The sequence below is a fragment of the Tiliqua scincoides genome, chromosome 1 (genome assembly GCF_035046505.1).
Source record: "Tiliqua scincoides isolate rTilSci1 chromosome 1, rTilSci1.hap2, whole genome shotgun sequence".
In the NCBI taxonomy this organism is placed as follows: Eukaryota; Metazoa; Chordata; class Lepidosauria; order Squamata; family Scincidae; genus Tiliqua; species Tiliqua scincoides.
The window spans coordinates 62845000-62865034 of record NC_089821.1 but is presented as its reverse complement, the minus strand read 5'-3'; the positions used below and the strand labels follow the sequence as shown (position 1 = coordinate 62865034).

Genomic DNA, 20035 nt, shown 5'->3' with positions numbered 1-20035 from the left:
GCCATAACGTGACTGTGTTCAGCCATGAACTGATGAACTGCCTCAGGGACTCCAGCTCCGGATTTTGCCTCGAGGTTGACTCCTGAAGCCTGTTCCATAACTTTTCCCCTGGGGGCTGGGGATAAGAATAGGCCCTCAGTTTGGCTGTACTTGTCGTAAGAGGCGACTAAACAGCCACCGGGTAGATGGGACTCGTCAGCCTGGGAAGGCAGCTCATCTGAGGGAAGGAAAACTCTGATCCCAAACCGCCTTTACCCAGCATGTCATTAACCTATGGAACTCCTTGCCACAGGCTGTGGTGATGGCATCTGGCCTAGAGGCCTTTACAAGAGGTCTGGACAAGTTTCTGGAGGAAAAGTCCATCACATGTTACAAGCCTTGATGGGTATGTGCAACCTCCTGGTCTTAGACATAGGCTACTTCAGAATGCCAGGTGCAAGGGAGGGCACCAGGATGCAGGTCTCTTGTTGCCTTGTGTGCTCCCTGAGGCATCTGGTGGGCCATTGTGAGATACAGGAAGCTGGAATAGATCCGGCCTGATCCAGCAGGGCCTGATCCTGGAGGGCTCTTATGTTCTTACCTCCCACCCTAAAACAAAGAACTATTTCAAGCCTTCTATTTTGTGTGGAAAATGTGATATGTAGCCAGATCCTGTGTGTGTGTCTACTAAGAAGTAAGTCCCATTGTATTCAATGGGGCTTACTCCTAGGAAAGTGTGCATAGGACTGCAGTCTTAGAAAAATGATTGTGTAGCCCAGTGTTGTTATTATGACCTTAGAAACACCCTTGCCACCTATTGGAACATTTGGGCTGTTGAGAGTAACGCTTTAAAATGATGCAGGGAGGTGGTGGTAAAAATTGCAGGTGATGCAGGGAGGTGGTGGTAAAAGTTTTCAATGTAAGTAAGTGTAAAGTGTAAGTAAGTGTAATGCGGAAAATCAGTGGGATACCGCAATCCCGGGCTATAAACTCTACAGGAGGGACAGGCAGGGGCGTGTTGGAGGTGGGGTGGCCCTTTATGTTAAGGAAGGGATAGAATCCAGCAAAGTAGAGATTGAAGGTGGGTCCGACTCCACCGTAGAATCTCTGTGGGTTAAATTACCAGGCTTGTGCAGCAATGTAATACTGGGGGCGTGCTATCGTCCTCCAGACCAGAAATCTGATGGGGACCTTGAAATGAGGAAACAGATCAGGGAGGTGACAAGGAAGGACAGGGTTGTAATCATGGGGGACTTCAATTATCCTCATATTGACTGGGTCAATTTGTGTTCTGGTCACGATAAGGAAACCGGATTTCTTGACGTGCTAAATGACTGTGGCTTAGATCAGCTAGTCAAGGAGCCCACCAGAGGACAGGTGACTCTGGATTTAATTTTGTGCGGTACGCAGGACCTGGTTAGAGATGTAAACGTTACTGAGCCATTGGGGAACAGTGATCATGCTGCGATACGTTTTGACGTGCACGTTGGGGGAAGAATACCAGGCAAATCTCTAACAAAAACCCTTGACTTCCGACGGGCGGACTTCCCTCAAATGAGGAGGCTGGTTAGAAGGAGGTTGAAAGGGAGGGTAAAAAGAGTCCAGTCTCTCCAGAGTGCATGGAGGCTGCTTAAAACAACAGTAATAGAGGCCCAGCAGAGGTGTATACCGCAAAGAAAGAAGGGTTCCACTAAATCCAGGAGAGTGCCCGCATGGCTAACCAGCCAAGTTAGAGAGGCTGTGAAGGGCAAGGAAGCTTCCTTCCGTAAATGGAAGTCTTGCCCTGATGAAGAGAATAAAGAGGAACATAAACTGTGGCAAAAGAAATGTAAGAAGGTGATAGGGGAGGCCAAGCGAGACTATGAGGAACGCATGGCCAGCAACATTAAGGGGAATAATAAAAGCTTCTTCAAATATGTTAGAAGCAGGAAACCCGCCAGAGAAGCGGTTGGCCCTCTGGATGGTGAGGGAGGGAAAGGGGAGATAAAAGGAGACTTAGAGATGGCAGAGAAATTAAATGAGTTCTTTGCATCTGTCTTCACGGCAGAAGACCTCGGGCAGATACCGCTGCCCGAACGGCCCCTCCTAACCGAGGAGTTAAGTCAGATAGAGGTTAAAAGAGAAGATGTTTCAGACCTCATTGATAAATTAAAGATCAATAAGTCACCGGGCCCTGATGGCATCCACCCAAGGGTTATTAAGGAATTGAAGAATGAAGTTGCAGATCTCTTGACTAAGGTATGCAACTTGTCCCTCAAAACGGCCACGGTACCAGAAGATTGGAGGATAGCAAATGTCACGCCTATTTTTAAAAAGGGAAAGAGGGGGGACCCGGGAAACTATAGGCCGGTCAGCCTAACATCCATACCGGGTAAGATGGTGGAATGCCTCATCAAAGATAGGATCTCAAAACACATAGATGAACAGGCCTTGCTGAGGGAGAGTCAGCATGGCTTCTGTAAGGGTAAGTCTTGCCTCACAAACCTTATAGAATTCTTTGAAAAGGTCAACAGGCATGTGGATGCGGGAGAACCCGTGGACATTATATATCTGGACTTTCAGAAGGCGTTTGACACGGTCCCTCACCAAAGGCTACTGAAAAAACTCCACAGTCAGGGAATTAGAGGACAGGTCCTCTCGTGGATTGAGAACTGGTTGGAGGCCAGGAAGCAGAGAGTGGGTGTCAATGGGCAATTTTCACAATGGAGAGAGGTGAAAAGCGGTGTGCCCCAAGGATCTGTCCTGGGACCGGTGCTTTTCAACCTCTTCATAAATGACCTGGAGACAGGGTTGAGCAGTGAAGTGGCTAAGTTTGCAGACGACACCAAACTTTTCCGAGTGGTAAAGACCAGAAGTGATTGTGAGGAGCTCCAGAAGGATCTCTCCAGACTGGCAGAATGGGCAGCAAAATGGCAGATGCGCTTCAATGTCAGTAAGTGTAAAGTCATGCACATTGGGGCAAAAAATCAAAACTTTAGATATAGGCTGATGGGTTCTGAGCTGTCTGTGACAGATCAGGAGAGAGATCTTGGGGTGGTGGTGGACAGGTCGATGAAAGTGTCGACCCAATGTGCGGCGGCAGTGAAGAAGGCCAATTCTATGCTTGGGATCATTAGGAAGGGTATTGAGAACAAAACGGCTAATATTATAATGCCGTTGTACAAATCGATGGTAAGGCCACACCTGGAGTATTGTGTCCAGTTCTGGTCGCCGCATCTCAAAAAAGACATAGTGGAAATGGAAAAGGTGCAAAAGAGAGCGACTAAGCTGATTACGGGGCTGGGGCACCTTCCTTATGAGGAAAGGCTACGGCATTTGGGCCTCTTCAGCCTAGAAAAGAGACGCTTGAGGGGGGACATGATTGAGACATACAAAATTATGCAGGGGATGGACAGAGTAGATAGGGAGATGCTCTTTACACTCTCACATAATACCAGAACCAGGGGACATCCACTAAAATTGAGTGTTGGGCGGGTTAGGACAGACAAAAGAAAATATTTCTTTACTCAGCGTGTGGTCGGTCTGTGGAACTCCTTGCCACAGGATGTGGTGCTGGCGTCTAGCCTAGACGCCTTTAAAAGGGGATTGGACGAGTTTCTGGAGGAAAAATCCATTATGGGGTACAAGCCATGATGTGTATGCTCAACCTCCTGATTTTAGGAATGGGTTAAGTCAGAATGCCAGATGTAGGGGAGAGCACCAGGACGAGGTCTCTTGTTATCTGGTGTGCTCCCTGGGGCATTTGGTGGGCCGCTGTGAGATACAGGAAGCTGGACTAGATGGGCCTATGGCCTGATCCAGTGGGGCTGTTCTTATGTTCTTATGTTCTTATGTAAAGTCATGCACATTGGGGCAAAAAAAAAAAATCAAAACTTCACATATAGGCTAATGGGTTCTGAGCTGTCTGTGACAGATCATGAGAGAGATATTGGGGTGGTGGTGGACAGGCGGATGAAAGTGTCGACCCAATGTGCAGCAGCAGTAAAGAAGGCCAATTCTATGCTTGGGATCATTAGAAAAGGTATTGAGAACAAAACAGCTAATATTATAAAGCCGTTGTACAAATCGATGGTAAGGCCACACCTGGAGTATTGTGTCCAGTTCTGGTCAAAGCATCTCAAAAAGGATATAGTGGAAATAGAAAAGGTGCAAAAGAGGGCAACTAAGATGATTGCTGGGCTGGGGCACCTTCCTTATGAGGAAAGGCTACAGCATTTGAGCCTCTTCAGCCTAGAAAAGAGATGCCTGGGGGGATGGGACATGATTGAGACATACAAAATTATGCATGAGAAGGATAAAGTGGATAGAGAGATGCTCTTTACACTCTCACATAATGCCAGAACCAGGGGACATCCACTAAAATTGAGTGTTGGGAGAGTTAGGACAAAAGAAAATATTTCTTTATTCAGCATGTGGTCGGTCTGTGGAACTCCTTGCCACAGGATGTGCTGACGGCATCTGGCCTGGATGCCTTTAAAAGGGGATTGGACAAGTTTCTGGAGGAAAAATCCATTATGGGTTACAAGCCATGATGTGTATGTACAAGCTCCTGATTTTAGAAATGGGCTATGTCAGATGCAAGGGAGGGCACCAGGATGCAGGTCTCTTGTTATCTGGTGTGCTCCCTGGGGCATTTGGTGGGCCGCTGTGAGATACAGGAAGCTGGACTAGAGGGGCCTATGGCCTGATCCAGTGGGGCTGTTCTTATGTTGCACCGTTTTTCTACCAGCTTCTGTTGGCGGCTGTTAAGGCTTCCCAGCAGCCTAAATCGACTCAGCTTGCAGTAATGCAATAACAACGAAGCCTGGCCCGTGTTGTTGTAATGTTGCTTTTACCCTGCTTAAGCGGCAACCCTGTACCATACTTCGGAGAAAACACCACTGAAGACACTTGATATGAACATGCATGGAATTGCAATGTCATAACATGAAACAGAAATCCCTCTAAGGCTGCAATCCTATGCACACTTTCCTGGGAGTAAGACCAACTCAACACAATGGGGCTTACTTCTGAGTAGACATGTGCAGGCTTGTGCGAGATCCCTTACCAAAGCCACTCAACAGAGCCAGTTCTATTGAGCCCTTCGTGTGAGTGCCCCGCACAGGACCTGCACGTGTGACTCTAGCGCTCCTTCAGTCCCAGCCTCCCTTTTAATAACCTTTATCAGGAGTCGCCCAGGAGGGCGCCTTCGCTCTTCCTCCTATTCCCCCCCTCGATGACGTCAGCGCCGTTTGAGCCAATAGGAGGCGCCGCTGCCGGCACCCGCCGTTCCGATTGGCGTGACGCTCTTTCAAACTTGAAGCGGGCGCGAGGCGAGGCTTGTCCTCGGGCTGCGTTTGTGCGGCTCGTTATTAACGAGTGTCGTGGGCGAGCTACGCGTGGCAGTCCCTGAGCGGCTTGTGGCGGGCTCTGGAGAGTAAGTAGCTGGGGGGCATGGTCGGGTCACGGGAGGGCGCGGGAGTCTCGCCCCCCCCCCACGCCAGCCCCCCGTGTTCTTCTCTGTGCCCTTAACGCCTGCAGCCTCACACACGCATGGGGCAGACCAGGGCTTGCTTCTGAGTAGGCGTGAGCAGGGCTGTGGCTGTGTCCTGTTAGGGCGTGAGTTCGTTCCCCGCCCTGCGTTACTTGGGAAGAGCCCTGCAGGATCAGGCCCAGGGCCCACCTGTATCGCAGCAGCCCCCCTGGTGCCTTGGGGAGCACTCAAGGCCACAAGAGGCCTGCATCTCGCGGCTACTCTCGCCCAAAGACCCCACACTGTGCTTGGATTTAACTTGGGCCCTTTAGTAAACACAGGTGACCAAGAGCCTGCAGGATCAGGCCCAGTCCAGTCCTGCTCTCTGTATCTCACAGTGGCCCACCGGATTCCTCAGGGAGCACACACAAGGCAGTGCATCTCACTGCCACTCCCTGCATCTGGCGTTGTATTTACCCTCAAACCCCCCCCCCCCCACACACACACAAAGACACCAGGCTGCACTTGGGTTTCCCTTGGGCTCTTTATTAAGCACAAGTGTCCAATTTTTAACACATGAAACTACTGAACACACCTTCCCTCTCTCTCTGGTCTGGGGTATGAGAAAAAACTACCCGGTACCATCCACAGCCAATTCAGATGACAGAAAAAGAGTCCCACCCAGCCCTCATAATGAGCAACCAGCTAATCCCAGGCTGTACATACCCATTGTGGCTTGTAACCTGTGATGAAGTTTTCCTCCAGAAATGTGTCCAATTCCCTTTTGAAGGCATCTAGACCAGGCCCATCACCACATCCTGTGTCAAGGAGTTCCTAGTTGGGTAATTTGTTTAGGAGCCCATCTTGGTAACTGCACTTTTGTGCATACTCCAGAGTCAGTTGTATTGAACTCAGTGGGGCCTGCTGCTGAGAACACTTGCATGGGTTCACATTGTATGTCTCTCGATTGTTTTCCTCCTCCCCTAATGTAACCTGTGCTAACTGGGTAAGAGGCACTTCTCAAGTGGGTGCTCCTCTTTTATTTAGCAGGGGGAGAGTAACTGGCGCTCCTCACCCCAGCAGTGTCTTTTCTAGTGGCTGTCTGCTGGTGCTCTTTTGCATCTTAGATCAGTGATTTCCAACCTTTTTCGTCTCATGGCACACTGACAAGGCACTAAAATGGTCAAGGCAAACCACCAGGTTTTTGACAATTGACAAGGCACACTGTGCTGCCAGTGGGGGCTCACATCTCCCATTGGCCCTATTAATAAATGACTTTCCCCCAAATTCCTGTGGCACACCAGTGTGCCACGGCACAGTGGTTGAAAATGGCTGTCTTAGATTGTGAGCCCTTTTGGGACAGAGCCATTGTTTGATTTTCTCTGTAAACTGCTTCATTGAAAAGTGGTATATAAATACTGATGATGATGATCGTAACTCCTACATTGAAGTTGCACTCTCCAAATGCAAGCAGACCCTTCAGAGTCGTGTTTTTGTATGTAGAATACAGTTTATGTGTGTAGAATACAGTTCAGAATTCAGTGCAGTTGTCAAAGTGCAAAGGTTGCAACTTCTGAGCTTAAAAAGAACAGCCTTCCATATTTAATATGTGATATTATTTTAAATGGTTTTTCTCTATTTCCAGCTTATTGGGTAATATTTGGTGACTTGGCAAGTATTGTAAGGTCTGTGGCTGCTCTTTTAATATGGAATTTGAGACCTTGGTTTGTTTGGGACTATGTTTTTAATTTTAAAATGTAGTGCTGCAAAATAGTCAACAAGTAACCAGAACTGCAGCTACTTTGTGCTGTGTCCACCAGTATTTGAAAGTAATAAGTTGTTTATGAGAAATGTTCAGGTACTGTACTGGCAAATCTCCACAAGACTTCAGTATAGAGTATACTATTTACTGTAGCTTCAGTGTACGAGCTGTGAAGAGCTAATCTCTACCTGGTTTTTGCTGATATTATGTTGTGTTCAAATAGAACTTTCAGAAGGATATTAGCTACCTGGTACTATTTGTGTTTATTTGTAAGTAAAGTCTGCTGTAATCAGTCAGATTTAATTCAAGTGCATGTGAGATTGCAGCCTAGGGGCAGCTTGATGTAAACATGTTTAACATGGGTCCAGAGGTTGAGTGGCAGGGGTTTACTTCTCAGAGCCCAAATCACTTTTGGAGGTTGTTTTATTGCCATTTGTATCCTAGAGGCACCAGGCATTCAACACGCTAGTTCTTGGATTTAAATCAAAAATATTTTCAGATGTTCTAGTTGGGATTTGCAAGTCATTCTTTTGTCAGGGTTTAGTTCCCATTGCCAGTTATGAGATGATTTTTTTCCATGTTTTTCAGTTGAGTTGTTATTATTATTATTGTTATTTATATATACCGCTTTTCAACTAAAAGTTCACAAAGCGGTTTACAGAGAAAAATCAAATAACTAAATGGCTTCCTGTCCCAAAAGGGCTCACGATCTAAAAAGATGCAAATGAATACCAGCAGACAGCCACTAGAACAGACAGTGCTGGGGTGAGGTGGGCCAGTTACTCTCCCCCTGCTAAAAAAAAAAGGAGCACCCACTTGAAAAAGTGCCTCTTACCCAGTTAGCAGGGGTTACGTGACCATGTGCTATAAGCCAGCCAGATCCTGGAATTGTGCTCTAAATAACTGCAGAAATAGTGTTAATGTCTGCTAAATTACTGTAGGCTTATCCCATGGAATCACTGACAGGTGATGTCTGCTTTTGGCTCTCAAGGTGGTGGCTTTTCATCACAGCCACTATCAAGTTGCATTCAGATGTCAAATGCAACTGTCAAGTTGCATTGGGCCCTGGGGCAAAGCCCTGTACAGGGCTTTCTTTTCCCCATAGTATACCAGGCAGTGGCATGTCTGCAACAACTACTCCATCTTGTTTTACCTTTGAAGAGTGGGAAGAAGAGGAGTTACCTCAGTTACATCCTTCAGTACCAATTCCTCCCCTTCCTGTTAGCCAAAGAGGAGGGTGGCAGTGTCAGTCTGTTGACTTACATAATCGCTGTCAATAATCAGGTCAGCTGGGTGGGTAGGTCAGGGCCCCTGGGCCTGTGCCCCACCTGGCCTAACCATAGTGCTGGCACTGTTTCTGAATTTGATAAGAATGAATGCTACCGGCTTTTACGTGCTTGTGCATATTTGGGTAAAGGCAGAATGATGAGTGCTGGATTATTTTACTGTCTCGAAGAGAGGCAGGGTTGGAGATGTCAAGGAGATTGAAGAAGCAAGGCAATTGCTGCTGCTTTACATTGGAGGATGGGGACTTCTGCTGTTCTGAAGCTCAATCTTACTGTTGCTACTTGCAGGCCAAGCCATGCGGAAGATGTTGGACATTGTAGGCTTAGAAGAGCGCTGCAAGCGGAGACTCTCAGAAGTCCTGCACAATGTGGACAACAGAGACCTTCTGTGGCTGCAGGAGATCTGTGAAGATGCTATCAACATATGGTAAGTCTAGAGGTCTGAAACAGACCAAATTGTTCAGTTTTGGGGATGCTGTTTAGTGAAAATCTAAGAGCTCATGTAAACCATGTCCTGGAATTAGGGTTATCACTTATGTAGATTAAAATAAAGTAGAAAAATTTAAAATCAAGTTTCCCATTTGGAAATGCATCTGTTTCTCCCAGAAGCATGCACAAAAGTTAGCTATGGTCAGCCTTGTTTATTAAGATGCCAAATTCTTGTCTATAAAAATTTGAAGTCACTAGGTGGAAAAAGGGCAGTTATCATTGTTGATGGCAGTAGCAGGACTTGTTTGTTTCTGTGGTGCTGCAATAGCAGGTACAGCAGTGCTTGAAGTGTTGACGTTGTTCCCAGCAGCCAGTCCCTGCTGATCACTGTCTTTTCCATGTACATTCTAAAGAAGAAAAGATGGTGATCTACAGGTACCATCTTCAGGAATTGTATTCTGTTTTGATGATGATGATGATGATGATGGTTGTTGTTGTTGTTGTTGTTATTAACAGCATACTGCTGTTAGTGTGATGAAAACGAGTGAAAAAGAAAAAAAACCCTAGTAAGCTGAAGACTGCCAATGGCAAGTGGTGAGACGTGACTGAGAGTCAAATCTAAAGCCGTTGGTTATGAAGCCCACATGCTTTCTCCATTACTAAATTATATCTGCATAGGGGACCAATGAGACTTGTGTTAGCTCTCTGTACACACGAAAGGGTGCCAAATAAAATCACTTGAAAGCCAAAGTGGCCAGCCTATGCCTGCTTATTTAATTTGATGTTTGATAGATGGGTGTGACTTGGTTTAAGGGATTATGGGCGTATGCTAGATTGTTAAATTCAATTTCTTTTGAAATAGGTTTTTGGCTGGCTGTGTTGGGTGGCATCGTGACTATTGCTTGCACTGTTGAGAATTCTCTCTGCAAACGGGAGAAGTTCTTCCATGAGTGGATTGTCCCTTTCTACTTAAGGAGGGCGTTTCTATTGGTGGAGGAAGGGCAGAAACACTAGTTGGCATGCCACCTGTGAACTGCAACTGGAAAATAATTTGAAACTGTGTTCTAAGTGACTGGTTTTATCTGCTCTATTCAGGTGGAGGCAAGGGACAAGAGGGGGTTCGCTCTTGGAGAGACAAGCAGCCTGGTTAGGTTGTAATAGAAAACAGTTGTTCCTATTTCACTATATGTGATACTTGCTTTGTGGTGAAAACTGCTTTATCTATTACTGCTGTTGTGAGTCATCATTGTACAGGTGTCCCCCAGTATCCACAGATCCAGATCCATGTGTCGTCCCCCCCCCCCCCCCGCAACATTACCTAGCCTTTGTTGTTTACCTGGTGCTAAGACAGTATGGTTCTTGCTTTTACAGATCCATAAAAAACCTTGCTTTTACAGGTTGTTAAAATGGGAATGTGATGAGCAGGCAGGCAGCTGGCACAATAAGATAGAGGAAATGCTGCTTCCTATTAATGTTCTGGCATCCCTGTATCATACCGCCTACCTGCCTGTTCATTGTATTTGCATTTTAGAGACCTGTAAAATAAGGTTTTTTTAGGGACCTGTAAAAGCAAGAACCATGCTATCTTGAGGCAGGGTAAACAACAAAGGCAACGTAATGGCAGTTAAATAAATGGTCAAAATGCTACTAGATAAAGGCATTTGGCAGACCAGGGATTAAACTTTTTCTTATCTCTTATGTCAAAACAGCAACTCCAGTGGAGAACCTGAACTGATGCCAAAAACTCCATCACAGAAAAATTGTAGGAAAAAGAAGTGTCTTTCTTCCTTGAAAAATAATCAGTTTGCCACAAAGAGGTACAGTGAATGTCCAGTATGTATGTGTATTTTTGTTGGATGATCTAGGACAGGGGTGTCCAAACTTTTTGGCAGGAGGGCCACATCATCTCTCTGACAGTGTCAGGGGCCAGGGGAAATTTACATTTCAAATTTGAATAAATTTACATAAATGAATACATTAGAGACGGAACTTATATGAATGAACTAATTTTACTGAGCTCATTTATAATACACATGAGATCCAGAAAAGTGGGGTTGTTAAAATAATTCCTGATGCATATAACACACCTCTTCCTAGGGAAAAGTACATAACAAACTTCAGAGGAGTCAGCATGGGCTCCTTCCCCCCCCCCATGCAGGAGCATGTTTTCTCTCTCTCTCCCTCCCCCCCATCCTGGCAACAAGCAGCAGCAAAGGAACACAATCAGTCAAGACAGGACTGCCCCCTCAAGACTGGAGTTTGTTTCTCCTCATTCACATAGAGAAGGGAGCTGCCCATCTCCCTATCTCAGTGCTCCCCTTCCCCAGCCTGCACTGTGCACCAAACAAAACAGGCAGAGAGCTGTGTGTATTTCCCCCTTCACAAACGGACCCCCATCTTCCTCCCGCTCTGCCAGCAACCCCAACAAGCAAAAGCAGTAGGGTTTCTCCCCATTCAAATATCCCGTGAGTTCTCCCCTGCAGTGCCGCCTCCAAAACTGAGCACTCACAGCCCAATCAACCCACACTTTCCTGGGAGTAAGCCTCACTGAGTCTGATGGGATTTACTGCTGAGTAGACATGCTCTCCAGTGGCATGCTAACATCCCGGGGACTTCTCCCCTGCAGTGCCAGCCCCGGACCCCTAGCACACTCACAGCCCAATCGGATCCACACTTTCCTGGGAGTAAGCCCCACTGAGTCTGGTGGGATTTACTGCCAAGTAGACATGCTCACAGTGGCATTCAAACATCCTGCGATTTCTCCCTTGCAGTGCTCACGCCCCAGCACACGCAAGCAGCACAAATAGACCCACAGTTTCCCATCCCTCCTCAGTGCCTACCCCTACCCCCCCCCCAAACAGCAGGGCAAACAGACCCAGGACTTCTCACCCCCATCCCACGCCTGGACTCAGCTGTAGCCTCCCCAACCTAATGGGAGGGTTGCAGATGGGCGGGGCTCCTGCTTTCCTGTGAGTGCTTAGCCTTTTCCTCACTGTTGCTTCAAAGAGCAGTCATGTTCGGCCAGCGAGGGCTGCAGCTGCCTGAGCACCCATTGGAGATGGGGGGCTCCCTGAGGGGCTGGACTGGGGCCCCCTGTGGGCTGCAAGTGGCCCGGGGGCCGGGGTTTGGGCAGTCCTGATCTAGGATGAGGGTGGCAAACTCATTTCATACAGCAGGCCGAATAGCATTCATGATGCCTGCTGAGGACCAAAAGTGATGTCATTAGGCAGGAAGTGATGTCATTAAACAGGTCACAACCAAAAATAAGAACTTTTTTCTCACTTAGAAACTCACTAGCTGCAAATGGCAGAAGAGAAAATATGCAAATATTGATTTCAAGATACGGCAGAGCCAAATTTTCATGCTGCCCTTTCAGCAGTAATGCCGAGTAAACTGCTCAGCAGCTGAGAGACTGAGGGCCAGATTAAAAGCTTCCGTGGGCCAGCCCCCTGACCTAATGTTTGACACCCCTGATCTAGGATGTGCTCACAAGCTGTCATTGCTGGTAAAGTTGTGATTTCTTTTACGTACTTCAGAGAAATGGCAGGATTAAGATTGCAACATTTATTCAACTACCGTGTTTCCCCGATAATAAGACCTATCCCGAAAATAAGCCCTCCCCTTACTGTGTAAGATTCCTCTAAAATAAGCCCTCCCCCGAAAATAAGCCCTATTGAGATTGCTACTGTAGTGAAGGTGATCCCCTGTGCTACACGCTACATTACGGTACCCTCTGTATGCACCGTCCCCCCCCCGGGTGAAACGCACGCCGCGCTCCGAGCTGCATCCAATCAGAGCTGCAGCAGTGAGCGCGTCATCCTGTTCTTCCCCAGTGATTTGCTTGCTGGCGCCATTGAGAGCAGTGCCGCGGAGGAGAGCTGAGGCAGGACAACATAAAAACCCGGTATGTAAGCGGGAGTGAGGGGGCATGATGGAGGATAAAAGAAGAACTCAGGAGGCATGATGGAGGATAAAAGGGGCATGATGGAGGATAAAAGAAGAACTCAGGAGGCATGATGGAGGATAAAATAAGCACTCAGGGGGCATGATGGAGGATAAAAGAAGAACTCAGGGGGCATGATGGAGGATAAAAGAAGAACTCAGGGGGCATGATGGAGGATAAAATAAGCACTCAGGGGGCATGATGGAGGATAAAAGAAGAACTCAGGGGGCATGATTTGTTCACATTTACCTGTTTAATTAAAATTGCTGTCAATGTTCATTAAAATAAGCCCTCCCCTGAAAATAAGCCTTCTGGTGTTTTTCTGTCCAAAAAAAATAATAAGACAGTGTCTTATTATCGGGGAAACACGGTAGTTGTTTAAATTACTTTTTAATTAAAAAGACCTTTTTAAAGGTCTTCCTGCCTACTCGGGCAGCAGTTGTCAATATTTAAATGCAAGAATTTACAATAGCTGTGGCTGATGGTTGTTCCTTTAGAAGAATGCTCCACCTTCAGTTTTTTGCAAGTTTTTTTTCCGGTTTGACACATTTTTCTGTGTGATCTGCAAGTATGCCATTTTTCTTCAGGGTTTTTGTATCTGCTTATATGACTACATACATGGTTTTATTGAGTTTGTTTACAATCGGGACACCAATTGTAACAGTGCGATCCTTTGCATTTCTGTTTAGAAGTATAATTTATTTAATGGAACTTACTCCAAGATAAGTGTATGTAGGATTGCATCCTTGGGTATCTTTATTGTGACAACAGACCTAGTCTCAATTTCTCTTGTCAAAGCACATATGGTGGAAATATCAGCAGGGATTCTGAGGACACTATAAAATGGAGTGAGTGTCCTTGCAATAGGAATTGCCCAGAGTAGTCAAAATGCTCAGGAAAAATTTGGAAATTCCTCAGAACCAATTTATTGAGGTTTTTAAGAACAAGCTTGGCAAGAGCTGAACTGCATTGGCTTAAAGCTTGAGAATCTTTTGTTATGTAGAAGTGGAGTTTTACCCACAAGGACTTTTAGGTTCCAGTTCTGTCCAACTTTCCAGAGCTGATGTAGCTGTGCCAACAGGACATGTATGGCATCCTGTGGTGGAGGGGCAGTCACAGAGGCCTCCTTAAGGTAAGGGACTCTTTGCTCTCTTATCTTGGGGTTACATTTGGGGCTTATCTTATCTTGGGGCTGCATCAGGTCAGGAAAGTTGGGTAATGGAACCCTTAATGTTCTAACTTTCTGCATTGTCTTTGTTTTGTAAAGAACCTGAAACTGCAAGCACTCTTAGTATGCATCCTGTCTTTGAGATGTCAGGGTGGGGGGCAGGACACTAGATAGATGATGACACAAGTATACAAGACTTTTTTCTTTTCTTGTTTTAATTAAACTATAATTTGCAGACATTGAAACATTGCTGGGTCAGCTTAGTTACTCAGTTGTCTTGCATAATTTTTATGAAATACAAGGTACTAATGGAAGGACTTTATTTATTGCCCAGTTAGGTCTCAATGGAAGAGATGTACTGAGTTTTTGAGTCCTACTTGAACCATAGGGCTAATAGTCACATATACATATTGGGGTTGTCAGCAAGTTAAGAGGATACTTTTTAGGTTTAATTATCTGCTGCTGACCAACGAAGCAAAATTTAAATAAATTAGCATATAACTAAAACTTCAGTATAGGTGTTCTTTATGTATATAGACTAGGTCTGGTCAGTTCCTGAATGGGTGACTGCCTGGAACCTCCATGTGTGCTCCCTTAAGTTGACTGGAGAAAGTCAAGGTATAACTAAACATCAGCCTGTAAATTCCCTTTGCAGATTAAAATTGGCTTGTTGTTAATTGACCAATTGTAGTTTGATTATCAGTTAAAGGTTGCTTCTCTTATTTAAGCTTCTACTAAGTAGAGTCTTCAGTCCAGTTGTGCTATTGGTAGGGGCAGTTGTATGTGATATTTACAAAATACCACGATATAATGTGAAATCGTACTGTGAACTGTGCTGCAGCGTGGGAATTGCCGTTCCCACTTCCAGTGTGGGAATTGCAACTGTTAGAGGTCTCCTTGGGGTAAAGCCCCAGCAGCCACAATGGTGCTAATTCGATGTGTACCAGCAATATTGCTGGCGCAAATCTGAGCTGCCATGTGTTAGGTTTCCAAGCCTGGGAAGGGGGATAGGATATGGCTGCCGGTTCTGTCCCCCCGCCCTGTGCCCCCCTGCCCTGGATCAACTCCTCCCCATAATGCCAGCGGAGTGTCTACCTGTTCCAGCAGTTGCAAGCCCTCTGACTGGCAGTCAGTCTCATACCAGTCTTATCTTTGGTGTGATGATCCTTCACACTGCCACAGTGCTCTTTATGGTGTGTTTGCAACAATGTGTGCACCCATCTCGATGGTGGAGGCCAGCATAGAATTAGGCCATTATTCTTTTTTGTTTTTTTGGTACTATCAAACTGATTATCCCTTGCAACTTCTGTAGTATGCAAAGGCTAATAGAGGATTGATATTCTACTCTTGTCATAGTGTCTCTGCCAAGTGTGCCCTGCAATGAACTTGATCAAATTTGCATTTTTGACAATGTGTTTCTGTTACCAGATTATCAAAAAGAGACACTTCCCAGCTGCGCTCTTCTAAACGCATTTCCCAAGAACTTCAACAGAAAAAGGACTTACAGGGTGCCTCTCCTTGTCGTCGTGTCACTAGATCACAGGTTGCCAAGTCTGCTATACTTTCCAGTGCTTCTCCTTGTCGTCGTGTCACTAGATCACAGGTGACAGTGTCTGCTAGACTTTCCAATGCTTCTCTTAAAAATGCAGGCATTGACTTGGCCAATGGGCGGATTCCACTAGTAGAAATTGGTGTTAATGAGAGACGCAGTGCAGAATTGCATATGGGAAAAGAAACATTGCAAACAAAACAGGTTGATTTGACCCTCGTATTGTCATCGGATGATGAGTCCCCTATAAAGAGATCAAAACCTTTGTCTAAGGCATCTTTGCTTATAGTTCCAGACACTCCTGAAGCAAAAATAACAAAGCAGGGACGGGAGGCATGCAAGTTGAAAATAGCAAATATAACAATTGCCAAAACCACTGAAAGTAAGGAATCTGGCATACAGGAGGAAAAATTATGTGCCCAACAAGAGAGCACTTCTTCTAAAACGGAACCCCCTCCAAACTCAAATGAAAGCCCGCAAACACCCACAGGACCAAAAGCAAACCGTCGATCTGTACGCCGAAGTCTCATGGGCAGGACCTCTGAGAATAGTCGAGCATCTCTGATGGAAAGATACTCACTTAGTAGCAAAAGGGAAAGGATGATCCAAAAATCTATCAAACAGAGTCTATCCAAGAGAAAAACAGTGCGGCAGTCGTCATCCATTTGTAGGCGTGTAAGTGGTAAGTTTCTGTGACAGCTGTTGTGTGAGACAGTGGCTCCTTTCTCTGTCTTCCCCCCCCCCCCGCCTCCCACCCTTTCTGGCATTCCGATGTTGAAGAAAAGCACTGTGGAGCTATACTGGTGTGCCTATGGCAAGCTTTTAATGAAATCTACTCAAGATCCACCCTGCCTAAAGCAGATGCATCTAATTCTTTTGATCAAAATCAGTAGTAGGTTGGGAGTAACACTGGAGCTCAAATTCATATGTTAGGTTTCTTTCCACTCTGTCCCAGTGACTTGCTTGGGGCTTGTAATGTTCTTCCCCACTAAAACAATATCAAATTGAATATGGTGCGTCAGAATGATTTAGCCAAACTAAGTGAACCTTTGGTTTAAAATGGTCAAGAAATGTATTCTTCCAAACTTAACTCCCTGTCCAGGAAGTTCTATCATTTTGAGGAGATGCTTGAGTTCCTCCAAAGAGATGAAGTAGCTATAAATTCAACTCTCTTTCACACTACCAGAAAGCAATGCAGACCTAAAAGCCAGTGTTCAAAGTAGGCAGATGAGTTCTGAACAAGCAACAGTTCTTGGTCTGAGAGCACCCTAGGGACCTGAACAGTTATTGCCAGTTATTAATCTCAGAGGATATCTTGCCCTTTATGTCAGGTAGGATTTGTAGGAAAATCTTCTCTCCCACAGCTGGTAATCTTTCTCATGTTGTTCAGTCCTTAAATATAAGCAGTCACAATTTTAGCACTTCCTAAACCTCACTGACTTCTACAGTTCCCAGGTCCTGCTTCCTATGTAATTAAATGTATTGATACTTTCCAATTGCAAAGTATCTTCAAAGGTGGTGGATTTTTGTTTTAATTGCATATGCAGTTTTGGAGAGTTTGTTCTATTTGTGCATCTTTTCTTCAGGCCCCACTGATAATGGGAATGAAGAGACTGAAGAAATTACTGAAACACAGTGAGTTTATTTGCTGTAAATCTAAGATTTATGAAATGGCTTAATCCCTATTGAAAGCATGCCATGTGCTGAGATTTTGTAAGAACATAAGAACAACTCCGTGAGATCAGACCAAAGGCCTGTCTACTCCAGCTTCATGTATCTCTAACAGGAAACCTGTGTCCTGTGGCCACTCCTTTGCATCTGGCATTGTGAGGTAGCCTACTTCTAAAACCAGGAGGTTGGATATACCCACCATGGCCTGTAACTCATGATGACTTTTCCTCCATGAATCTCTCCAAATCCCCTTTTTTAAAGGCATCTAGACCAGATGTCATAACCACATCCTGTGGCAAGGAGTTCCACAGGTTAATTATATGCTAGGTAAAGAAATATTTTCTTTTGTGTGTCCTAACTCTTCCAACACTCAATTTTAGTGAACGTCCCCTGGTTCTGGTGTGGTATGTGTGAGAGAGGGAAAAACTTCCATCTAGCCATCCCATGCATAATTTTATACATCTCGATCATGTTCCCCCTCAGATGCTTTTTTCTCAACTGAAGAGCACCAAATGCTGTAGATTTTCATCATAAGGTGCCCCAGCCCAGTAATCATTTTGGTCACTCTGTTCTGCACCTTTTCCAATTCCACTATAGATGTGCATTGCTTAGCGATGTTCTGATCAACTACCGACCACATATGCCACAAGCAGTTGCCTTCCCCTCTCTAACTCCTGCGTTCCTTGCAAAGTCTCCTGTGGCAGTTGCATTTTTTTGTTCCTGATTGTTGAAGCAGAAACTGCTGAATTAATGCTTGCCTACAGTGTCCTTTGATCTCCAAGATATATGGAAGTGAGGTTTGTGTGACCTCTTGCTGCTGATACCACTTCCGCATATCTCAGAGATCAAAGGATGGAGCACCCCAAGATCTGTCTCCTGATCCATCAGACAACTCATAATCCATTAGTGCACAATTTTTAAAATTGTGGATCGGGACCCACAATTTAGTCTTTAGCAGCCACAAGGAGCCCTGTGGTGGGTCTAATGCTAAAAAGTTGGAGAACTTCTGCATTAGTGTATATGTGAAGTTTTATTTTTCTTCACCATGTGCATCACTTTGCACTTACTTGCATTGCCATTTTTGCAAATGCACCTGCCATTTTTCTGTCCATTTTCCCAGTTTGGAGAGGTCCTTTTGGAGCTTTCAGTAGTCCCTCCTGGTCTTCCCCACCCAGTAAAGTTTAGTGTCAACTGCAAACTTGACCACCTTGCTGCTTATCCTCAACTCCAGGTCATTTATGAACAAGTTGAAAAGCACCCATTCTGAGACAGGTCCTTGGGGCACACCGCTTTTCATTGTGAGAATTGCCCATTGACATCCACTCTCTATTTCCTGATAGAAATCAGGTCCTAATCCAGGAGAGGGCCTGTCCTCTTATTCTCTGACTGTGGAGTTTTCTCAGGAGCCTTTGGTGAGGGACCATGTCAAACACCTTCTGAAAATCCAGATAAATAGTATCCATAGGTTCTCCCGCATCCATGTGCATGTTGACCTTTTCAAAGAATTCTTAAAGGTTCGTGAGGCACGACTTGCTCTTACAGAAGCCATGCTGGTTCTCTCTCAGCAAGACTTGTTCCTCTATTGAGACCCTTGAGCTCAGCCTGCCTATCTGTGTGTGGAACAGGTAGCACTTCTTAGAATGCTACCTTTGGGCTCCTGGCTTTGAGCTTCCTACCAGGCAACCTCCAAGACCTCCCAGCTACAATTCCCTACATTGTTGGTGCCAACATGCACCACAACCACTACCTCCATCCTGGCACTCTCTACCAACCTATTTAGACGAGAAGTAATGTCCGCAACCTTCATACCTGGCAGGCAAGTCACCGTGTGATCTTCACATCTGTCACAGCCCCCGTTCCTGACTATAGAATCACCCCCTGAAAGTAGCGCCCTTCCCCAGGAGGGTATCCTTAGTGCAACTGAATAAAGGCCTATCACCAGAAGAAGGGGATAGCTTTCCTCTCTTCCAGAATGTCCTCTAGCCCTGAGATTTCCTACCCTTTCAGCTGAAGAGCTGCCTATCTAAGAGTGAAAAATCGTAGGGAAACCTTTATGTCCCTGGAAGACTCACAGTGGTTCCTCTTTGCTTGTCTATGCTTCACTAGGTCAGCAACCAAGGCTTCACGGGAGCAAACCCATTCTCTAAGAGCCTAGAGGCATATAGTTATACATACGGCACTTGGTGCAAAACACTGGATAGCCCCCACTCTGCTGCTGGTTGTATGGTCTTCTAAAATCTTATATTGGATGGGGGAATGCAACTGAGGTTGGAGATACATTGATTCTGTATTTAATGATTTGATTGGATATAATTTTGTTGCATGGTAGCAGCTTGAAATGAATTTGTTTGCCACTGTTGACTTATGTTGCCTTTTTCCTTGTAGGTCAAAATTAGATCCTGTTTCCCATTCTCAAGAGGTAAGTTCTGTAAAGTACTAAAGTAATAAAGAAAATTAGAGAAATTGTTTTTGTGAACTTTCTCAGCAAATTGAATTTCTGTGTCTAGGTCTAAACAATGATATCCTAGGGCTCCTGATTTGATAGTAATTTGCTGACTTCCTTTTAGGTTCTTTTGAGCATTATGCAATTTCATAATATTTTGCATGAATAAAAATATCCATAGCCCATACTATATCAATTTGGAGTTTAAAACTGAAAACTGTGCAGCTTTTTTCTATGTGCATTGGATTACTTTTGCAAGTTGAAACTAATTCTGTAATACAGTAACTGCCAAGGGAAGATGTAGGCTTCTCTCTGAGCTCCCAACAAATGGGTCACTTGTATGATAGAGAATG

At 45.3% G+C, this 20035-nt stretch overlaps 1 protein-coding gene across 2 annotated transcripts in view; it reads left to right on the top strand.

The window, feature by feature from the left end:
- Window positions 1-5322: 5322 nt before the first annotated feature.
- INCENP (inner centromere protein) overlaps window positions 5323-20035 on the top strand; it is a 43798-nt gene continuing 29085 nt past the window's right edge. For both annotated transcript variants that reach the window (XM_066630910.1, XM_066630902.1), the window contains exons 1-6: window positions 5323-5395; window positions 8768-8906; window positions 10618-10725; window positions 15448-16250; window positions 17155-17203; window positions 19625-19658. In XM_066630910.1, the coding sequence (XP_066487007.1) occupies window positions 8776-8906; window positions 10618-10725; window positions 15448-16250; window positions 17155-17203; window positions 19625-19658 (1125 nt within the window). In that variant the 5' untranslated portion in view covers window positions 5323-5395; window positions 8768-8775. The remainder of the gene's footprint in view (window positions 5396-8767; window positions 8907-10617; window positions 10726-15447; window positions 16251-17154; window positions 17204-19624; window positions 19659-20035) is intronic.